At 41.0% G+C, this 24221-nt stretch overlaps 1 protein-coding gene across 2 annotated transcripts in view; it reads left to right on the top strand.

Annotated features, from left to right (window-relative positions):
* mtmr3 (myotubularin related protein 3) overlaps window positions 1-24221 on the top strand; it is a 48363-nt gene that overhangs the window by 12553 nt on the left and 11589 nt on the right. For both annotated transcript variants that reach the window (XM_034133240.1, XM_034133239.1), the window contains exons 6-18: window positions 2985-3067; window positions 4732-4898; window positions 7678-7774; window positions 10066-10179; window positions 11764-11957; window positions 12196-12327; window positions 12563-12674; window positions 16046-16241; window positions 17566-17751; window positions 18472-18642; window positions 19959-20104; window positions 21495-22821; window positions 23641-23751. In XM_034133240.1, coding sequence (XP_033989131.1) covers window positions 2985-3067; window positions 4732-4898; window positions 7678-7774; window positions 10066-10179; window positions 11764-11957; window positions 12196-12327; window positions 12563-12674; window positions 16046-16241; window positions 17566-17751; window positions 18472-18642; window positions 19959-20104; window positions 21495-22821; window positions 23641-23751 — 3036 coding nt within the window. The remainder of the gene's footprint in view (window positions 1-2984; window positions 3068-4731; window positions 4899-7677; window positions 7775-10065; window positions 10180-11763; window positions 11958-12195; window positions 12328-12562; window positions 12675-16045; window positions 16242-17565; window positions 17752-18471; window positions 18643-19958; window positions 20105-21494; window positions 22822-23640; window positions 23752-24221) is intronic.

Below are 24221 nucleotides of genomic sequence, written 5' to 3'. Positions count from 1 at the left end.
ACATATAGGATATATTAAGCGGTCCTAATGGGTGCATCGCTCAGTTTGTTTCCTGTTCCTTCCTGCTGAAATTAATTGGACTTTAACGAGCCTCTGGCTATTGGCTCACATCACACAGCCATCGTTCTCCTCACACATATTTGGACGGGTTTATAAAGGAGTTGTCAGAGTTCACAGATGGGGGTTGGGTGGGTGGTGATGCAGAAAGAGAGTTTGTTAACTGTCAGGAATTTTGACAGGCTACAGGATGCTCAAACATCCGGACTGTGCTGCGATGACTTCCACACACACACACACACACACACACACACACACACACACACACACATGCACGCACACACACACACACTGAGAATAGTTACGTACAGTCCAGCATCACTTTCATTATTGTTCTCTTTGTTTTGTTTTGAATAGAGTTGTTGTTGTGAAGTGTCAGTAAGTAACCCCGCAGAGCTGCACGGAGTGGAGTGTGTGTCTTCAGTGTGTAATGTGTGTGTGTGTCTGGAGGAGTAGAGTTGCTCGTTCAGCCTGTTTAACACCAGCTGCTGATTACAGTATGTTGCACAGAAGTGAGTGTGAAGAAATCGATAGAGAGGTGCAGTGATCATGTGTTTTTGTAGACTAACCCTGAAGTTAGCCACGCAAAGGCTTCCTCAACAAAAAGACTCAAATGTTTCCATTGGACTTTTAGCTTATTGCAGAAAATAAAACAAACGTTTAGGATACTTACAAGTTTTGTTCAGCAGGTTACAAGGATGCAAACTCAAGAAGTAAAAATCTAATGTTGGGCTATAAAGGAACTACAGCACGGTCACATGACTTCACGTCACCACCGCTAAGCTAAAGGTGGCTAATGTTGGGCTATAAAGGAACTACAGCACGGTCACATGACTTCACGTCACCACCGCTAAGCTAAAGGTGGCTAATGTTGGGCTATAAAGGAACTACAACACGGTCACATGACTTCACGTCACCACCGCTAAGCTAAAGGAGGCTAATGTTGGGCTATAAAGGAACTACAGCACGGTCACATGACTTCACGTCACCACCGCTAAGCTAAAGGTGGCTAATGTTGGGCTATAAAGGAACTACAGCACGGTCACATGACTTCACGTCACCACCGCTAAGCTAAACGTGGCTAATGTTGGGCTATAAAGGAACTACAGCACGGTCACATGACTTCACGTCACTACCGCTAAGCTAAACGTGGCTAATGTTGGGCTATAAAGGAACTACAGCACGGTCACATGACTTCACGTCACCACCGCTAAGCTAAACGTGGCTAATGTTGGGCTATAAAGGAACTACAGCACGGTCACATTACTTCACGTCACCACCGCTAAGCTAAAGGCGGCTAATGTTGGGCGTGATGACGTTTAGTCGTCTCATTTAGACACTTGTTATCAAATGCCGTTTTTTAAATCCACCAGTGGGTTATTTACTGACTTATTTTATGTCGTAGAACAGAACGTTAAAATCTCTTCAGCTTGTGTTAACCACAGAGAGGCTAACAACCAAAACATATTCAGAAAACCATTGACCTCCAGACCAGGGGACGGGAAGTGCTACAATGCTGACTAGTTTTTGTGTTTTAGGACTCATTCCTGCACCAATCCATAGGCCATATAAAGGCAGCTAACATAATAAAGTTGCATTTTAAAATGTATTTTACCAATAAAGTGACTAAAAGAATCTCTGGGTGCAATAAAGCAGTTTTTTCTCGATGTTTATATTATGCAACTTGCTGCTAAACAAACAATATATTGTGTAGCCCTAATAATAAAGCTGCCAATCATCTTTATGCAACTTTTACAAAGCTCCCATCAGGCAGCGACCCTGCCCTGCTGTTAGCCTCTCTGAACGCCTCTGTGCTGCTGAACGCTGCTCATTAACAGAGCTCAGTCACAAGCAGCTCCCTGCAGTATTCAAAGTATGCTCTTAAGTCATAAGCACCTCTCTGTGTAGGGATGCTATAATTTGCCTTTTAACAGATAACACTGCAGCTCTGAGCCAGAAGGGAAATGCAGCACAGATACATTTTATTTGTTCTATGTCCTATATATATTCATGTTGCTCTGTTGGAGGAGCCTGTGACTCAAGTGTTTCATTGCCATATCTACACTGTAGCTAATGTGCTAATGACAATAACGCCTTGAAACTTGAAAGTGAAGAAGATGATGTGTACTAACAGAGTTCAGGGAGATGGGATGTGAAGTAGGGCTGTGCAATTAATCGTATTTTAATCGCAATTACGATTTTGACCTGCCACAATTACGAAAACAACATAATCGGAAAAAACAATTATTTTGCTTTGCTAGTTTGTGAATTAATTTTGGTCTCATTTATTTGTATTTATCATATTTATATATGTTTAGTAGCTTGTGGAAGTGCGCTCCAAAATATTTGTTGATCTTGTTTATTGGTATTTATTATTTTTATATTATTTATTTAAATGTATAATTTTATTTATTTTTGTATTGGTTTTTCAGTTGAATTATACGTTCAGGGTAATCAACAGTTAAAAAGACACTGTTCAAATTATTATTTGTATTTGTTTTAAAGTTCAATAAATTGATTTTTTCAAAGTCAATGAATAATCGTATTTAATAATCGTGATATCAATTATTGACCCAAATAATCGTGATTATGATTTTTGCCATAATCGCACAGCCCTAATGTGAAGAATTAATAGAAAGACACCTGGACAAGTCGTCTGTGGGACTGTTTGCACAACGTGGCTGAAATTAAATGTTTTTTAGCAATTCTAGCATGAAGGCATCACTAATTTGCTCCATGGATTTGCAGTCACTCACTACTTTTACTGACTGCATGTGTTTGATTGGTACATTTTCCATATATTAGATATAAAACATCTGTCTGAGTCCTCTCTCTCTCTCTCTCTCTCTCTCTCTCTCTCTCTCTCTCTCTCTCTCTCTCTCTCTCTCTCTCTCTCTCTCTCTCTCTCTCTCTCTCTCTCTCCACAGGTTCCTCTTCAGCTCATCGAGCATGTGGAGTGTCGGGATATGTTCCAGCTTCACGTCACCTGTAAGGACTGTAAAGTCGTCAGGTATGATCGCTGATACTCTCCTGCAGCATGAAGGCATTCCTGCTTTCACTTCCTCTTTGTTACAGGTGTAGGAAACTTGATTTAGAGTCACCTTCATGTAAAGCAAGCATGTGAAGTAATGTGCAAAGCATTTCAAGTTCAAAGAAAACACCAAATAGTTAAAAAATCACCAAAGTTTACAGCTGGGTAATTCAATAATACAAAAAATGAAGTGTTTCCAGACTTCAATCGATTCAACAAACCATAAAAACCAACAACTTCACATTGTATTTGCAGCCGAGCGTTAAAGGGAAAAGTTCACACTGCACTGCAAAGAGATAATATCTATGTTACTTCACAATTAATATGAAAAACCTCTACCTCTGCTTCTACGAGCCACTTTTGTTTTGTTAACTGCTGAAATTCCAGCTGTAAACACATATACTTCTTCTCTGTCACTGCTTTAAAAACCCAGGAGATATCTGAAACAGGATATCAAAATAGTAAAATGTATATAAAATAAACTACATATGAGCGACAATAAATCACATTTTAAAAGCCGATCGTAAGACCACGTTCATAATTACAACCCATTTAGCGATAACATCCACAATGTTGATTCTCCTGTACCTTTAAGAGGCACGTCTGGTATGTTAAGCATTCGTTATGTAATCGTAAATACCAGACATTTTTACAGCTTTGGAGGAACATGACACTGCAGATTTTCATTTGCAAAAACTGCGCTGTAGCTTTTGTGCGAATGACAAATAAAACCGTTAGTTCATTTTAACACCCTGACGAATTACAAAGTAGATTATGTTGAGAATTTGTGTGTTTTTTATTATCTAAATGGAGGGAATAAACTACTTTTTCCTCTCAAGGGCCATTTCAATTTTTACAACATCCTCCGAGGGCCGTACAAATTATTGAACTCAACCTTTGCTTAAAAATACTAAAATCACAGCCCATTCATTTGGCCTTTCTTTCATGCTGTGCAAAGAAAAAGCAACCTCTTAATCCAGATATCTTACCATGACTCGCGCATGCATTCACGTGCACGGTTGTGGCATGACCGCAAAAAACAGAAAGATATGGACACAAGATGTGTGCAAATGTATTTAGTTTCCTGTCCATGTGAACATGATTTAAGTCGGGGGTGGACCTAACATCCTCTAGGGGAAAAAAAACATACCGTAAAATATTATTTGTAAATTGAAAAGTGTTATTTTACATGAGGAATGGTGCAAATGGTGAAAAACAATAACATATGTATTAATAAATAAATATAAAAAGTACACAAAATCCTAAAAAAGTAAAAATACATCTCTAAAATTATAGTAATTCCTGGTCTCGATCTCGTAGTCAAATATTTGAAGCGTGACTAAGGTGTAATGTGTGCTCTGACCTTTGCCCCCAAAGACAAAAAACATGCCGTCAAATATTATTTATAAATTGAAAAGTGTTATTTTTACATGAGCAGGTGAAAAACTATTAAAAAAAAAGCAAAATATGAATAAATAAATATAATAGGTACACAGTAATAAAATAAAAATAATTATAAAAACATTTAAAAAAACCTCTTAAAATATAATAATTTGCATTGAAGTTTCTCGTATCCTTGTAGCCTTCTCAAATATTTGATTACGTTCTAACGTTTGCTCTGACTTCCCCCCCCCCCCCCCCAGGTGCCAGTTCTCCACCATTGAGCAGTGTCAGGAGTGGCTGAAGCGCCTGAACGTGGTGGTGCGCCCCCCCCCTCGCCTGGAGGAACTCTTCTCCTTCGCCTTCCACGCCTGGTGCATGGAGGTCTACGCCGGGGAGAAGGAGCAGCACGGGGAGCTCTGCAGACCAGGTCAGAAGAAGAACAATAATAATAGATTACATTTGTATAGCGCCTTTCAAGGGACCCAAGGCCGCTTTGCATGGTGAACACACAAGATCAGACTTCAAGATTTTACTATTAACCTTTAAAATCTTACATGAACTAGCACCTCCATATCTATCATCATTAATTACCCCGCGAATATCTACCAGGCTCCCACGATCACATTATGCCTCCTAATGTCTCCCAGAATTCGCAAAGCTGTTTCCGTTGACTCCTTTAAAAGCAAACTCAAAACTCTGTCTTCCTTGTAAACTAATTTCCATCACCTAGTTTCCATCTACATTACCATCACTTCATGCTTTTATCACATGGCGATACTTATGTTGATGTATAATATTGCATAATGTTTTTATAATTGTTATGCTATGACGTTTGTATTTTTGTTTTTGTATTTTGCTTTGTACAGCCCTTTGAGGCATTTCTTGTCATTTGGGGCTATAATAAATAAATGTTGATTTGGACAAACAAACAAACAAGAAGGGCAAATAATAAAGTAACAGTGAACAGGTGAGTTAGGTAATCCCCGTCTCCTGATGACCTCATGAAACCCCTCTGGTGTTACAGCCTGTGTTCACTTAGTATCTTTTTAAACTGTTCCAATGAGGATAGCCCGAGGGCACCGAGCCTTCGCAGCAGCTGGCCCTAGGCTCTGGAACACTCTGCCCCTCCATGTGAGGTCGGCCCAGACCCTAGGGGTTTTTAAATCTACTCTTAAGACACACTTCTTCTCCCTGGCCTTCTAGTCAGAGCGGAGCACGACTCCTCGACTCCTAGTGTTTCTTTTTAAATATCTGTTGTAATTTATTGTCTTTTATTGTGATTATAGAAATGTGTTTTTATGTGATTGTAGTTATTACATGTACAGCACTTTGGCCCGACCAAAAATCGCTTTTAAATGTGCTTTATAAATAAACCTTGATTTGATTTGATAGGGTGCATGTAGTCGATTAAAAGCTCTCTACCTGCTCCAGCTATTCTTTTTACAGCCCCTCGAAAACGCTCCTAGTTTGTTTTAGAAACACTCCAGTGACGTCACGGTAGAAATTGGACAGAGAAGCTTGTGTTGATAGACACACAAAGACATTTGAGCCTTGATGTGACAGTGAGTGTTTTTTTTAATTGATACCAATGAGACCAGAGTATATGCAGTTGCACGCAGCCATCTCTTCTTAGCACTTATTTTTGCTGGCGCTCCAACTGCTTCGAGTTCTAATATTGTAACTTTTCAGTAAAACTCCGGAGACGTCACAGCAGACATTAACTTGTTTTGACAGATAACAATGATCCAAACAAAAAACCAAAAGCTTTTAATAAATATCATCCGGACCCTGCATGTGGCTGCCGCTCAGTGTTTTACTTCGATATGTACAACATGTATGAGTGTGTGACCTTTAATCTCCGTACTCCGATTGTCCTCCTCGCTCTATGGCTGTCAGACTGAGCGGCGACCAGCTGTTCAATACAAAGTGTGAGAGAAAGCATCATCCATTTTGTTTTAATAGTAACAAAACGGAGGTATAGTAGCTCAAACAGATGATAAGATACAAGGGAGGGATGCTGGTTTATCACATTGTTGAGAATTCGTTGTCTTTGTTACAAAGAAAAGCAGTGGGAGAGTTTTCCTGATGAAATGCTGGGAGGAAACGGCTCTTATGTTGACTCAGGGTCTTATCGGCAGAGATGGTAAAAGTACACACATCCTTTACTCAAGTAGAAGTACAAATACTCGTGTTTAAAAATACTCTGGTAGAAGTAGAAGTACTGACTAAACTTCTTTACTCAAGTCAAAGTAAAGAAGTATGGGCTTTGAAATGTACTTCAGTAAAAAGTACCCATAACTAGCAGCTGTTTTAAAGAGTACCTGACCTCCCTTTATATTAATAGAACAATAATGTCATTGTTAGCTAATGAATGTTTCCATGCTGAACAACGGCAACATGACAACGTTTTCATTGGTCCCTCTTCTTTAGAGAAGACCAGGAAATGATGGATACACGGATCGTGTTCAAATCAATAGGCACGCAATGACTCTAAATAATAATGATCACGCCACCAAACACACATTCAAACTAAAGGAACCAGCCTGTTTGGGAAATGTAAGAAGTAGAAAGTACAGGTATTTGTGTTCAACATGTAAGAAGTAGAAAGTACAGGTATTTGTGTTCAAAATGTAAGAAGTAGAAAGTACAGGTATTTGTGTTCAACATGTAAGAAGTAGAAAGTACAGGTATTTGTGTTCAACATGTAAGAAGTAGAAAGTACAGGTATTTGTGTTCAACATGTAAGAAGTAGAAAGTACAGGTATTTGTGTTCAACATGTAAGAAGTAGAAAGTACAGGGATTTGTGTTCAAAATGTAAGAAGTAGAAAGTACAGGTATTTGTGTTCAACATGTAAGAAGTAGAAAGTACAGGTATTTGTGTTCAACATGTAAGAAGTAGAAAGTACAGGGATTTGTGTTCAACATGTAAGAAGTAGAAAGTACAGGTATTTGTGTTCAACATGTAAGAAGTAGAAAGTACAGGGATTTGTGTTCAACATGTAAGAAGTAGAAAGTACAGGTATTTGTGTTCAACATGTAAGAAGTAGAAAGTACAGGTATTTGTGTTCAAAATGTAAGAAGTAGAAAGTACAGGTATTTGTGTTCACAATGTGAACCAGAAACATGTACTTAAGTTCAGTAACAAAGTATTTGTACTCCACTACTTCCCACCTCTGCTTATCGGTTATCTCCCCTCTCTCCGCAGGCGAACACGTCACCTCCTGGTTCAAGAACGAGGTGGAGAGGATGGGCTTCGACACTCAGAACGCCTGGAGGATCACAGACATCAACAGCAAGTTCAGGTAATCACAGCGTCCATTCACAGATACCTAGGAATAGGATAGGAATGATCCCCGCTCTGCTTTCAGCGTGTGGTTCAGACAGAGGGTGGTGTGTTATTGTCCCCGCGCTGATATGAGCCCTGCCCGGATTAGGTGTCTGTAGACAGAGGTTGCAGTCAAATGGTCCCAAAAATCAGCTCCTATCGTCTTTTCCTATCCACTATTCATTGACCTCTGTGTGAAACGACAAATGTACTCAAATGTATTTATTATAAACGTGTTAGGTCTTAAAGGTCACCTATTATGCAAAATCCACTTGTTCATGTCTCTTCTACATCAACATGTGTCCCCTCTTCTTCATGTCTCTTCTACATCAACATGTGTCCCCTCTTCTTCATGTCTTTTCTACATCACCATGTGTCCCCTCTTCTTCATGTCTCTTCTACATCACCATGTGTCCCCTCTTCTTCATGTCTCTTCTACATCAACACGTGTCCCCTCTTCTTCATGTCTCTTCTACATCACCATGTATCCCCTCTGTGGAAAGAGATTCTGGAAGTTTCAGGAAAAAAGATTCTCTCACTTTTTGTCCTGATCCATTTATATAAAAACCTGTAACCAAGGTAACCCCCCCCCCACCTTATCACCTGAATCTCCTCCTAGAGCACCATTGTGTTCTTTTTAACCAAATATCTCTTAGAGGGGCGTGGGGAGGGGCTCCTTATTTTCATCTAAAGTAACAGACAGAGAATCAGCACTTTGGAAACAGAGTGCATTATGGGATGCTGCAATGATCTGTTTGGTGTTTCAGCCAATCAGAGACATGTTCTGTATATATCTGAGACCTGTAATATATTGATGAAAAACAGTATAATAGGGGACCTTTAACCTATCACTGTGCAGTGTTTCCCCTAGGGTGGAGTCATAGCAGCGGTGCTAAGACACGTGGGCTCAGCATAATGTGAGCACGGAGCACGTGGAATTTTTTAGTGTGTGCACGTGCAAAGTGCGCCCCGCCAATTTGTTTCTATGTGTCTGCCAGCACAAGAAAGGCTCTTGAGGCCTAGCACCAGGGCCGGTTCTAGACTATTTGCTGCCCTAGGCGAGATTTTATATATAAAGAATAAATGAAAAATCTCTACAAAAGACAAATACACTACAAAAACAGAAACGTATTGACATAGGTAATAGGCGTCAAAATGGCTTCAAATGTATTCAGTATTGTATGAACATGTTTGAATTGGGGGGTGGATGTCACCTCCTCTAGGGGGGTCCGGGGGTATATTTGAACATTTTAAAGTAAAATGCTTCAATCTGGTGCACTTTGAGCACACATTACTAGAGACCTGATCTAGGGGGTACAACTCTAAACACCCATATGAAAAAGATCGGTTTACATTTTAATAATCAAATAAGTATGTGAACATAACCAATAACCTATAAATGTAACTTATTTTTGTTGTTCATTTCTATCTTATTTTACCCAGTTAACATTTATTTATTCATGCATATTTTTGTATCTCTCCAACTTTACAAATATTTTTGGTTTACTGTCCTATAGTATACATTGGAATGATTTCAAACCTGTTTTTATTTATCCTAATAATTATAAAGGAGTGCCTTGGAAATATGTGTTTACATAATTTGTAAACCCATATTTGTTTGAGAGCCACTGAGATAACTTAGACTAAAATGAACTATCTAAACCCTCAGAGAGTCCTTTGCCTCACTGAGCCTCTCAGTCTGACAGGAGAGCTCTCCTCCTCCCTGGCTGTAGAAACATCTACTTCTTATATCCGTGAGCGCAGCTAGCACCAGATTCTATGTCGCCTAGATAGATAGTACTTTATTGATCCCATAAAGCACCAGATTCTATGTCGCCTATGCCAAAAATCGGCCCTGCCAGTATATACAGTGGCAATGTCTCAAGATTTAGCAAAAATACACCTCTATTGAACATACAGTAACACACAGACTACAAATCCACATAACAAACAATCAAAAATGAAAAAGGGTCGCCACTTACTATTATTTTATTAAAAAAAAAATATATATTTTAATTTTTTTGAGGTACCTGGCTGGCGCCCCCTAGCAGCGCCGCCGCTATTTGTATATAGGGGAAACACTGCTGTGTATATCACCATTCAAACATGTTTGAAAGTTTAAGAAGCCCCACACAGCTCGGTAAACAATGAGAGACTTTATTTGATCATTTCAGTAAAAAGGTAACGTTCATATTTCTCCTTTGGATTATTATAGTGTGGAACGCTCAAAACAAAGCACTCTCTTCTCCCCCCCCCTCCTCTCTTCAGGCTCTGCCCCAGTTACCCTCAGCAGCTCCTGGTTCCCGCCTGGATCACCGACAAGGAGCTGGAGAACGTGGCGGCTTTCCGCTCCTGGAAGAGGTTCCCTGCTGTGGTTTATAGGTCTGTTTGTTTACCTCCGAGCAGCCACTCAACACTTTGCCTATTTGCTGATTTCTTTCTACCATCTTCAGATAATATCTGTATGTTCTCCGTATCAGTGCCACTGTGGCTTTATTAAACACCACGGCTAGTTACTGAGGGATGATTCCCTCCAGGCTACGTGTTTTTGGCTGTATTCAGAGTTTGTCAAAAGGAACAACAACACTGATTTAGCCAACGACAGCTCACTGCGTCACGGCTGCAATGAGCTGTGTTTGTTTTATAACCAACACGTCTTCACAGCCTTTGATTTGAGTTTTTTTGGGAAACGGACCCCTTCCTTCCTTTTCTGTGGGTCAAAACACCCGATATAAATGTTTGTTTTGGTGAAAAAAGACTAAAGCCAGTGTTGAAAATGAAAAGCAAATGTTCGATCCGTCATATATTTCAGATGAGTTATGAGAAACCAAAGAAGTTTGCTTTATCTCAGATTATTCGTTTTTTAAGCTATAATGGTTTAAAAAAAACTCTCAGCTCTTGTTTTTAAACTTAAATAAATAAATAATGTGTTTGCCAATTTTGTCAATACCTGTTAGCAATACAAACTCATGCAATACAAATACAGATAGAACATATGCCATAACGTTAGCATCATATGTAGTAGTAATAAGGGTACAAAAAAAGGTGAACAAATAATCAATAATAGTCAATAATATAATACAAATAATAATGACAATAATAATAATAATATATCTTATAATAAAATATATATATTAATAATGAAAATAGTATTTTAAATGAGGGTAAAAAACGATAAATATAAACAAAAAAGTATAATTGTCAAAAATATAATATAGGTTCAAGGTTCTTTATTTGTCAAACGAACATAGCTACAGAGTAGTTATGTCGATGAAAATCTTGTGTCACAGGCTTCTCCAACAATGCAACACAGATAAACAGAAAAATATAGTGCAAGTAAATAGCAATACAAAAAGAAAAATAGTTTAAAAAAGTGAAATAGTGCAATAATAGTCCTTCAAATATGATATATTAGGTAAATAGATCAATCATTTCTAAGTAGCAGCCAGTTGAATGTTATGGATGTTTCAACAGTTCAGGTGTTTAACAGTCTTATGGCCTGTGGGATGAAACTGTCCCTGAGTCTGGTGGTTTTAGTCCGGTTGCTGCGGTAACGCCACCAGACGGCAGCAGACAGAACAGTTTGTGGCTGGGGTGCTGGGGGTCTTTTGTAATCCTGAGGGCTTTCTTCCTGAGCCGCTGGGAGTAAAGGTCCTCCATGGATGGCAGCTCCGTCCTGGTGATGTTCTGTGCAGTTTTATAGTCTGGTTTTGTAGGATAATAAACAAAAATGCAGTTTGAATATGTCTACAACATGGAATGTCATGGAAGTCAGGTTTATCATTGATATGTGAATATACGTTTTGGAAAAAAGGGGATCTTTGTAGAGCGAGGAGTTGAAAAGTAGCAGACAATATACCTCTTTTAAGACAGTGGAGCTAACATGATGTTGTGTTTTGGCTAACTTCTTTAACTTCTCTCCCCCCACACACACACACACACACACACACACACACACACACACAGGCACCAGACGACAGGGGCAGTGATCGCCCGCTGCGGCCAGCCGGAGGTGAGCTGGTGGGGCTGGAGGAACGCTGACGATGAGCACCTGGTGCAATCCATCGCTAAAGCCTGCGCTGTGGTGGGATCCTCCAGGAAACACCTCACCAACGGGGGGGGCTACAGCAACGGCACCGACCTGCCAGACACTGACTTTGGTAAGAGCTTAAAGGTCTCCTATTATACTATTTTTAGGCATATATTATAGGTCTCAGATATATACACATTTATAAAAAACATGTCCAGATTTATAGGAACTCAAAATGCCATTTCCCCTTTAAAGCGTTTTTTTAAATGACCCATTAGTTGTTCTGATAACCTCAACAGTAACCCTACTGCTGTACAACCTGGATTGCATTGTGACGTATCCTCTCTGTGTTCCTGTGTGTGTATCAGAGTCCTCGATGACCCACAGCACGGAGGTGGAGACGTTGGCCTCGCAGCCTCACAAGCTGCTGATCCTGGACGCTCGCTCCTACGCTGCTGCTGTAGCTAACCGAGCCAAGGGGGGCGGCTGCGAATGCCCAGGTAGGTCTCTTCAAGTCAGATAGGAGCAGGTCACAATGTGCTGTGGATCCAGGAAAATGTGATTGTTTCTGTGTGAGAAATTAAAACCTCCACCTTTTTCATTTGTATTTTTATCTTGTGGTACAATGTGTGCATTTTGACTATTTCTTATCTTGAATTGGAAATGTTACTTTCAACTTTGTTCTGATGTTTCTGGTTTGTCCTTTATGAAACCCTTGTGCTCCTGCTGTTCCAGAGTACTACCCCAACTGTGAGGTGGTGTTTATGGGCATGGCCAACATCCACTCCATCCGCAAGAGTTTCCAGTCTCTGCGTTTCCTCTGCACTCAGATGCCCGATCCAGCCAAGTACGTCTCACTTTTACTCCTCCAGATTTCCCCACCTAACTCTGCAGGATCAAACTCAGAGCTCTGTGCTGTAACCGTAGGTAACACAGCTGTGTTTTGGTGTTGGCCGTACATCTGTGCCTGATTTAGAAACCCCGAGAGCAGGATCTGTTTCCATCTGGACGCTGCGAGGACGTGTCATTTAATCGCTCTTGCTTACGTTGTTAAAAGTGGTTAAACGATCGTATCGGGAGACGAAAACAGACCGAAAATCTAACAAAGTCCATTCTCCAAGTCCATCCAGTACATGTCCATGTGTCTTTTGCACACAATTAAAATCTCACAAAAGCAATTTCCTAATGTGTTTAAGTATATAATGCATGATTGCCTATAGACTTTCCCACTTTAGATTTCCGACCTTCAAGCGGTTAAACCCAAACGTAAACAAAAACAATCTCTGACTGGGGGCAACATTTTGTTTTCTCTGACTTGATTTCTCTATACATGAACTTTGATCAAAACACAAAACAAATGTACAGGCAGAATAAGTAAAAAATACACAATACAGTTTTTTTTTTACTAAAATCTGTCAAATATTCTCAATTTTTTTATTTGTTGTTTGTTGTACTTTATTTAATTTAATTAAATTTTTTATTATATATTTTTTTCATTATAGTTATTTATTTTTTCTTTATTTTTCTTACACTATTATTAATATCTTCTAACATGATAGTGTTACATCAGGCAGCTGCTTCTCGATGAAGTCGGGGAAGATCTTCCCAGAATTGACATACTGATGTTTATTCATCATTTTCATTAAAAACAGTCAAATATTCTTAATATTTTTATTATAATTTAATTGATTGTACATCTTATTATTCTTACAATATTATTTATATGATCCTACATTGTTGTGGTGCGTCAGGCAGCTGCTATTCCATGAAGGGTGGGAAGATGGTTTCTCCAAAGTTGTGACTGCTGCTTCTTCATTGCACTTTTCTCTAGTGTTTTATTGCCAAAAATGTCTCGTCCGTCTCGCTCACAGACGCTCCATGTTTATAGACTAAACACACATAACGCTAAGGATAATAAAGCAGATAAGACAAGTGAAACATTAACTCATAATTGAAGTAGGTCAAAGTGTATGCATGTCTCAATCTGGTTACATTACACCAGGGGTCGGCAACCCCTGGCACGCGTGCCACCAATGGCACGCGGCACCGTAACCAGTGGCACACTAGGAATAAGTGGAATAAGTACAACATATTTATTTTATTTTCGGATCCTGAACGAGACCGCCGCCAGAGCGCGTCTCCCCGTTACCTGCAGAAGGAAGCCATGCACGCAACGCAGCCCCGCTCTCTTAAACTCCAGGTGACTTTCTGCCGCTTTCCTCCGTGGTGCAGGGCTGATCGTTTCACCACAGAGGAAAGCACTTCACAAATTGCATTACCCATAAGGAGCTGTACAAATGCCGCAGTTTTTGCGTGGCGATCGATATCGGCCGATACTCACTCTCTGCCGATCGATCGGTGCTCTCTAAAAAGGCCGATCGCGAGACGTAACATACATGACACTTTTCTCTGTGTGCGGCAAAACAAGCTCGCCAGAATGGCTTCACTAGTCTGGCAGTATTTTAAGTGTCCGAAAAAGACAATAAAATAGCGGTTTGCAACGTGTGTGTGAAGCAGAAATCCTGCAGCTCCACCCGCTGTGACGGACCGGTGAGCGGAGCAGAACACACATTAAGAGTTAGACCGAACACACTTAGCTATTTGATCTACCTCTGGAACTAGTTATAAATATATTTATTCTTCACTGTCACTCATTACTGGATCAGTGAGCTGCATGAGATACTGACAGGCTGTCAGGAGAGAGAGAGAGGGGGAGAGAGGAAAAGAGAGCGCTTCCGCTCATTTCCCCCATGTTATTATCCAAAGTGAATGTAAACTTGAATAATGTACTTCATTTGAATGTAACAATTATGTTGGTTGTTGTTTGTGGAAGCGCCAGTGAATGAGCCCCATTAACTGAGTTTTAAACATCACTTTTCACGAGTGTTTTCGTCGGGCTCTTCAAACCCATCCCCCCCCCCCGTTGATAATTCACGATCGTCGGCACGCTGATAACATTTTTTTTTTAGAATGGCACTTCATATCAAAAAGGTTGCCGACCCCTGCATTACACTATCCAAAAGGGCAAAGTCATGAGCTTTACTTCACCAAACACCTGCATAATAAAGCTGCATTTATACCTGTGGCCACCAGGGGGCAGGAAAACATCCCAACAGAGTCATTGGAAATGTAGAGATAGACTGTCTTTCATGTGCTTCTGGGCCCCAGTGCAAATATAATTTATTTGTGTATCTCCAGCTCTTTAACGGCTGACTTTGCCCTCCTCTTGTTTGATGCTGAGCAGATTGAGAGATAATCATATTTGAGCACTTATTAATTAAAGAGGCCCTATCATGCCGTCGGGGTTGTCCCTTTCCTGTAGTGAGTTATATAGGCTTTTGTGTGCATGTAAATGGTCTGCAAAGGCTACAATTCCTTTGTTAAGCACTCCAACACATTGTACGTTGACTAATCACAACAGAGCCGACCAGCCAACCAATCAGAGCAGACTGGGCTCTGGTTTCAGACAGAGCTTAGTCGATACGTTTTGTGATTGAATGTTGTATTTTGCCTGCTACTTTTTCAGTATATCCAAGATATTATATAGATCGTTTAGTTAAACAGACATTCAAATAACAACAAGAGTGCTGGATGGTGAAAAGCTAATTGAATCTATAGAGATGTTGTTGACGGGTGAAGCAAACCTCAAGAAGCTATTAATGCTGCGGTATGTGGCACGAGGCCATGATCTGTGCTCATGAATCATTTGGACTGTCACTAAGAGGCACATGAGGTCTGATGTATGAACCGTCCAGATCTCTCAGGTCTTCTGGTCTGCTTCCTGTCCGTCAGAACTGAACCTGGAGAAGTTCAGTTATTATGCTCCATCTGGAACAACTCCCTTTAGCTACCAAACTACCAGAGCTTTGAATTGATATATGAATATCTCACACTGCACTTTTTTTTAATTTTGTGTGTGTGTGTGTGTGTGTGTGTGTGTGTGTGTGTGTGTGTGTGTGTGTGTGTGTGTGTGTGTGTGTGTGTGTGTGTGTGTGTGTGTGTGTGTGTGTGTGTGTGTGTGTGTGTGTGTGTGTGTGTGTGTGTGTGTGTGTGGGTGTGTGTGTGTGTGTGTGTGTGTGTGTGTGTGTGTGTGTGTGTGTGTGTGTGTGTGTGTGTGTGTGTGTGTGTGTGTGTGTGTGTGTGTGTGTGTGTGTGTGTGTGTGTGTGTGTGTGTGTGTGTGTGTGTGTGTGTGTGTGTGTGTGTGTGTGTGTGTGTAGCTGGCTGTCTGCTCTGGAGAGCACCAAGTGGCTGCAGAACCTGTCTCTGCTCCTGAAGGCGTCTCTGCTGGTGATGAACGCCGTGGAGCGGGACCACCGCCCGGTCCTCGTCCACTGCTCCGACGGCTGGGACCGCACGCCTCAGATTGCCGCTCTGTCCAAGCTGCTGCTGGACCCGTACTACCGCACCATAGAGGTACAGAACACACTGCTCTAGTTTCATCACTGACCTGGGTCTTTGTTATATGTTTTTATTGTTATTATTTTGGGCATTTTTTTCTTTTTATGTTGTGTTATACTGTATATTTTTAAGAATTTATTGTATTTTTATTATTATTTAAAGGGGACCTATCATGCAAAATGCACTTGTGTACGTCTTTTATACATGAATATGTGTCCCCGGTGTTCCAGGGAACTCACCAAGTGTCAGAAAACACAACCCTCTCTATTTTCCTCCATACCCAAATCTCTAAAAAAGGGGCTGCAACGGATCTGATAAAAACTGATCCAGATTTGAACACTGTCCTGACGTCAGGACGGTGGCACTACGGCTATTGGGCCAACTCCACCAATCAGGAGGAGACAGCCACGGCCATTGCCGTTCGAAAGCGCTGGAGACGCTGTAGTACATATGCCAGGCCTGTAGGTGGTGCTGTTCTCACAGAATCTGCCCTTGCAGAGCAGAGCTAAAAAAAAGTGCAAATTGAGCAGTATTTTGAAAACAGAAATGTATAAATATGCCTTATATAGGTATGGCCCTACAATATACCATTTAAATATACCATGATAGGTCCACTTTAATTTAATTCAATAACAGTTTAATTTGGGATAGTTACTTACTTCATTATTATCCTGTTCTTTACTGAAATTATTATTATTGTTATCATTTTTATTATTTGGGAATTTTCCAATGAAAACTCTCCTATTGTTACCATAATGAACATTTTAAAAGAACAGTTGAATTTATATAATTTTGTGCGGATAACTTATGTCATTATTATCATGTTCTTTACTTGTTCTCAATTTATTATTATTATTAATATTAGTTTAATTTATTGTTGTTTAAATGTCACATTTCACACAGTTTTTAAGCAGTTATTGTCTTTTTGTATTGTCCTGAAATACCTTTGTGTATCCTTCTGTGTGCATTCATAAATTACGTTCAAAGCCTAAAGCTGTAAAGTAACAAGTCCTTAAATGTTGTACATGTTATACTTTTTTATTCTTATTATTTTGGGGCATTTTTGTGTTTTTATGTTGGGTTATACTGTATATTTGTATTATTTAATTTAATTAAATAACAGTATAATTTGGGATAATTCTTTCTCAAATCATTATCATTATTATTTAAATGTATTATTGTTTTAATACCCCTTGTGTTTTTAAGGATTTAATTAATTTTTATTTTTATAATTGAATGAAAAAACTGTTGAATTTATATAATTTGCCTTATGTCATTATTACCCTGTTCTTTACATGTTCTCATATATTCTTTGATATCTCGTGCCGTCCTCCTGCAGGGCTTCCAGGTTCTGGTGGAAACCGACTGGCTGGACTTCGGCCATAAGTTTGCGGACCGCTGCGGCCACGGAGAGAACTCGGAGGACGTGAACGAGCGCTGCCCCGTGTTCCTGCAGTGGCTCGACTGCGTCCACCAGCTGCAGAGGCAGTTCCCCTGCTCCTTCGAGTTCAACGAGGCCTTCCTGGTGCGTAACTGTGTGGAGCTCACTCCTCAAAGTCACAGAGACCAGTTGTTCTTAGTAGTTAGTTTATATTTTATTAATTAATTTATTTTAACTTATTTTTGTATTTAATTTTTGTATCATTTTTGTATTAATATTATTATTTTGTATTATTATTATTCAATGTAATCTTTATATTTTATTCATTTTTTTCTTTACAATTATTTTTGTATTTTGTATTACTTTTTTATTGTTATTTTTTACTATAATTTTTTTAAGTTATTTTTATATTTTATTAATTCTTTTCTTTACATTTATTTTAGTGTATTACTTTTTTATTATTATTATTTTTTTAATTATTTCATTATTATTCTTAGTAGTTGTTTTTATATCTGATTACTTTTTTTTTTACATTTATTTTAGTATTTTATTTTAGTATGTTGTATTTTCCCTCATTGTTTGTTACATCAGGAAGCTTCTACTTCATGAAGTCAGTGAAGATGGTTTTCTCTATAGTTTACAAGCAGGAACTCTCATTTGTTCCGAGTGGTGTTCAATTATAATGTTTCCTAGTAGGTGGTTAAACATTTCTGAGATATGTTATTGTCCATCATCTTCCGTTCCACGTCAGTTTCCGATTGTGAGCCACTAATGTGCAGTTACTCCTGCATCCCTGCTGTTATTATCATACCTGAGGCGTGTTAACAAGCCTGTGTGTGTGTGTGTGTGTGTGTGTGCGTGCAGGTGAAGCTGGTGCAGCACACCTACTCCGCTCTGTTCGGCACCTTCCTGTGTAACAGCGGGAAGGAGCGTGAGGACCGGCACGTTCAGGAGCGGACCTGCAGCGTGTGGTCGCTGCTGAGGCCGGCCAATCGGACGCTGAGGAACATGCTGTACTCCTCACACTCTGAGATCGTACGTCCTCCATTACTTTCCTCCGTCACTGTCCTGAAGAGAGAGAAACAGTTCTGCTTTAAAGCTGGTTAAAACTCCAGAGAAACGATAGAATAGGTTAAAGATGTTAAATAAATAGGGTAACATAGACTTCCATAAAAATTCTTCAATTGCTTTTTGGGAAAGTTGAGCCCCAGAGTCATGCAGTTCATAAAGTCCTTTTATTGTCTGAAACCTTTGCTTTTATGTGGTTACTGGATTGTTTTGTGTTTGTTCTAGGTCTGTGAGACAGGGTTTTAGGACCAGTGTTTTTACACAAATATGACAAAAAAATAGTCATTAACAAACATTTTTCCATGACTTAGACTGTGTGCAACATGCAATATTGTTGACACAAAAAGAAAACTAAGAATACGCGCTTAAAAATTATAGTCTGTATTGTTGTTATTGTTAACTTACTGACTTAAAGTGGACCTATCATGCTATATTTGAATAATATAGTGTAGGACCATACCTATATAAGGCATATTTATACTTTTTTTTTTTCAAAATACCAAACAGATCATGCATTTTAGCCATGCCTCATTTTGCTCAATTTGACAATTTCTAGCTCTGTTTTAGCAAGGGCTGATTCAGTGAGAACAGCACCACCTACAGGCCTGGCATATGTACTACAGCGTCTCCAGCGCTTTCGAACGGCAATGGCCGTGGCTGTCTCCTCCTGATTGGTGGAGTTGGCCCAATAGCCGTAGCCCCACCGTCCTGACGTCAGGACAGTGTTCAAATCTGGATCAGTTTTTATCAGATCCGTTGCAGCCCCTTTTTTAGAGATTTGGGTATGGAGGAAAATAGAGAGGGTTGTGTTTTCTGACACTTGGTGAGTTCCCTGGAACACCGGGGACACATATTCATGTATACAAGACGTACAAAAGTGCATTTTGCATGATAGGTCCCCTTTAAGTTAACAATAACAACAACAGTTCTTGGGAGTCAGAAACCAGCTGATGTTTTTGAAGTTCTACTATTATTTGTATTTCCCAAGTAAAGGTGTTGTTGTTGTTTCAGGTTCTGCACCCGGTGTGTCAGATGCTGTGTTTTTATTTGTTATTGTTAACTTACCGAGTCAACAGTTCTTGGGAGTCAGAAACCTGTTGATATGTTCATTGGCTAAAACTAGACAAAAAAGGTTTTCTTTGACTGAAATAAGACTTTTATTCATCACGTTTTCAACTCAAACTTACAAATGACAGGATGAAGTTTGTTTAATATCATAACATACTTTTCTACTATTATTTGTAATTCCCAAGTTAATGTTGTTGTTGTTGTTGTTGTTTCAGGTTCTGCACCCGGTGTGTCACGTGCGTAACCTGATGCTCTGGACGGCCGTCTACCTGCCCAGCTCCTCCCCCACCACGCCCTCCGATGAGTCCTGCGCCCCCTACCCTGTCCCGGGGGGAAACCCCGAGGACGCTCCACTGGGAAGGTGAGTCGGGAAACGCGTCTATTTTTCAATTCTAATCTCATTAATATTTGATTTTATTCTTTATTTAACCCTTTACAGTCCTGGGCTAATTTGGCCGTTTTCACATACTTTTGATTTGTCTTACTAAACCCCATTAAGAAATGTTTAGCATGTCAATGTTTGGTATCTATTCTTTTAAGACAACCTCACCTATATAAGCTGATAGTTATTTTTTACATTTTGACATACTATATGAACATTTTGGACCCAAAATCGCCTAAAAAACGTAAAAACAGATTTTGAAAGTGATATTATTTGTACTATGGGTAACACAAACATGCTCAACGAATAATTTTGAAAGCTGGAAATATATACCTGGGATGTCACTAAGTTAATGTAGAAGTTTGATTGAGGTAGCATGAACCTATATACACATTTTATTAACAAATAGCAGGTGTATGCATAGGCGTTTCTTTAATGAATGGTCTCCTCCTCCACGTAAAAAAAAAAATTACAAAACACATTAAGTCACCCTCAAAACTAATTATTATATTTAAAAAAAGTTATTTTATTCATTAAACACTTGCAGCATACAGGACAAGCTCAACAAAGGATAATCTTACAGAAAATAAGGACTTAAAAAGACAACATTGTGCATTATTAGACACTATTCTAGGGAAATGCACAGCAGAAACAGCAGCCACGACAAAGCGACAGACAAACAGAAGACAGTGAAGTACAGTTGACTTTTTTTTTAGTGCTGACATTTCATTGTTTGCATATTTTATGAGGGCTATTTGGAGACAAGGTCTGAACACTTCTCATTCATTATGTCTGTTTTGTTTTGGCGAGGCTGACGTGTGATTGATTTGTTACCCAAACATTCAGAGATGATTATATGAGCGGCTGCAGATTTAATCACAGGCTGTAAAACACACCGAGCTGTGATGACATCCTGTTTCCTGTGCATTTTACATTTGGTTAGTTATGGGCTGGCCTCTCAGAGTACACTGACTTCAAGTCTGTTTGTTAATCTGTACATTACTGTGTATTCAATAGAGTATGATCTTGTTGTAGGACGGTATTGAGGATGTTGATTCTATTCTTGACAAAAATGGCAGTTTTAACCAGAAAGTGTCCATATTTGTGCTGATTTAGAAAAATATTGAGTTGATTTGAACGTTTTAGCGCACTCAAGACTGCCTTTTCTGTTCCTGAAAGTACACCAACATTTCCCAAATCAGCCAAGCCATTTATGAGCTATTATCTGCCCAACAAATGCACGTTAGCATCCGGTAGTTTCTACGTGCTGGGGACCCCTAGTTTACATTTCTATCATAAAACGTTGGGGTACTCACTCACTCTTATCTTATCTTACGTTATAACTATTCTTTATTTCTGTGCTCCTCAGACGTCCGAAGACTCGCTCCTTCGACAACCTGCCGAGCGCCTGTGAGCTGAGCGGCTCTCTGCCTCCCAACCGCCGCTCCAGCGACCCGAGCCTCAACGAGAAGTGGCAGGACCACCGGCGCTCGCTGGAGATCAACATTGCCGCCGGTCCTGAGGGGGAACCGGAGCAGGAAGAAGTGATTCCTAACGGGGTGGGGCCTCATCCAAAGGAGGGAGGGGACTCTGAGCTGGAGGACAGCCCTCAAACCAGGGGGCCGAACGCTGTGATGGGAAAGGAAGGAGAGGGAGAAGCCAAGGCAAAGGAGGTGGAGCTTTCTGTGGCGGTGGGCGTCGCCGAGGGCCAGATGGAGAACATCCTGAAGGAGGCGACGAAGGAGGAGGCGGGGGCAGAGATGCAGAAAGAGGGAGGAGTTATTAATATCAGTAAGAGTGCGAGTGACAAGGAGGTGAAGGAGGAAGGAGGTGATCAGTGTGCGAAGGTGAATGGTATTCAGGTGGAGAAGGAAGGGTTGGCTAACGGTCACCATCAAGAGAACGGAGTAACGGAGGCTGAGGAGGAGGACGAGGAGGAGGAGTGTCCGCCTGTGAAGGAGGAGGAGGAGTGTCGGCCTGTGAAGGAGGAAGAGGAGGCGACTCCAGAGGTGGAGGGTGTAGAGATGTCTTCTGTACAGGAGGAGGTTGTAAAGGGAGCGAGTGCGTTAGCCTCAGCGGAGCACCCTGCAGCTCTCAGGACTTTAACCAACGGCTTCACCTCTCCTGAGGAGGAGCCGCTGGATAAGAGAGCCTCCGTGATGGAGAGCTCCACAGAGACTCTGACGGAGGAGGTCTGCAGCCGGCTGGAGCCCGCCCCCAGGCAGGAGAAGGGTCTGGAGGCGGGGGAGCAGTTCATCAGGACTTTAAACGGGAAGAGACCCTCGCTGTGTGCCTTTCAGGACCGAGAGGGGCTTTATTATAACGGCGACGTCTCCGAGCTCCACGGGGTCAAAGGTAACGGAGAAAGGGCTCCTCTCAGTCGGCAGGTTTCCCTCGCCAGCTGCAGCTCCCTCCCCCCCCGCTGCTCGCTGCATCGATGGTGTCATCACCACGCGCCGCTGCTGAACCGCGCCGCGATCGTTACCCCCGAGCAGCAGCCGTCTGTCCGCAGCCACCTGGACGACGACGGGCTGACGCTGCACAGCGACGCCGTGCAGACCAGGCTGCGGCAGATCGAGGCGGGACACCAGCTGGAGGTGGAGACGCTGAAGAAGCAGGTGCAGGAGCTGTGGAGCCGCCTGGAGAACCAGCACCACTCACACCGGGTCAACGGGGACACGGGGGACGAGGAGGGGGTGAGGACACACACAGCTTTTTACCAAACTGTATACATACACACACACAGAGGATATACATACACACACAGGATATACATGCACACACACAGAGGATATACATGCACACACACAGAGGATATACATACACACACACAGAGGATATACATACACACACAGAAGATATACATACACACACACAGAGGATATACATACACACACAGAAGATATACATACACACACACAGAGGATATACATACACACACACAGAAGATATACATACACACACACAGAGGATATACATACACACACACACAGAGGATATACGTGCACACACACAGGATATACATGCACACACACAGAGGATATACATGCACACACACAGAGGATATACATGCACACACACACAGGATATACATGCACACACACAGGATATACATGCACACACACAGGATATACATGCACACACACAGAGGATATACATACACACACAGAGGATATACATACACACACAGAGGATATACATGCACACACAGAGGATATACATGCACACACACACAGGATATACATGCACACACACAGAGGATATACATGCACACACATGCAGACAGGAGAGGTGGCAGAGTGCTTTCACAACCTGACACTTCACACACGGTAAAACCTTGAAACACACATGCAGCATGACAACATAATGTAACAGTTTAAGGGACACTGGAGGTAAACAAAACAATAGACTATATGTTCATACAATATACAAAAGCAAGAGACCTGTGCAACATTTGGATTTGATCAGATTGATGCATTCAACTTTATAATGTTCCTCTGTGTGTGTTCTTCCAGACCTCCATGATGGACTCAGAGTTCAACCTGGACCCGAACTGTCTGTCTCGCTGCAGCACGGAGCTGTTCTCTGAGGCCAGCTGGGAGCAGGTGGACAGGACGGACAGCGAGGTGAGAGGAGGAAACAAACACCACGAGAAACAAGATGCCTCTCTTGCCCCTTTCACACCCACGCGGTTCCCGTTCTCGCTCCTCTTGCGCTTTTCTGGTTCGGAACCGGTTTTTCTTTTCAGCCCCCGTTTTGTTCACACCGCCCAGAGTCCGACTGGTGTTGCCGCGGCTGCGTCATGACGTCACCGTTTACGTCGCTGATTTTCTCCCCAACGGCGTTGGGTCGATGATCGTGTTGCTTTTAATCATACGAAGCCAGATTAAATTAAATAACGACTTCTCCAACCTTATACTTTTCTCCAGAGTGCCGTGGTTCATTGTTTATTAATGTGTTTCAGCGGCATGTACCGACCGCTGCAGTGCCGGCTGCTCTTCAACGGGAGTGTATTCTCCCGTTAGCTCCGGGTTAGCTCACACGGCTCTAAAGTATTCACTGTCTGACTGTCACACAAGCAGCTGATACATATCCC

The sequence above is a fragment of the Trematomus bernacchii genome, unplaced genomic scaffold (assembly GCF_902827165.1).
Source record: "Trematomus bernacchii unplaced genomic scaffold, fTreBer1.1, whole genome shotgun sequence".
NCBI classification, from domain to species: Eukaryota; Metazoa; Chordata; class Actinopteri; order Perciformes; family Nototheniidae; genus Trematomus; species Trematomus bernacchii.
The sequence above is the reverse complement of the archived record's forward strand: the minus strand, read 5'-3'. Positions and strand labels throughout refer to the sequence as shown.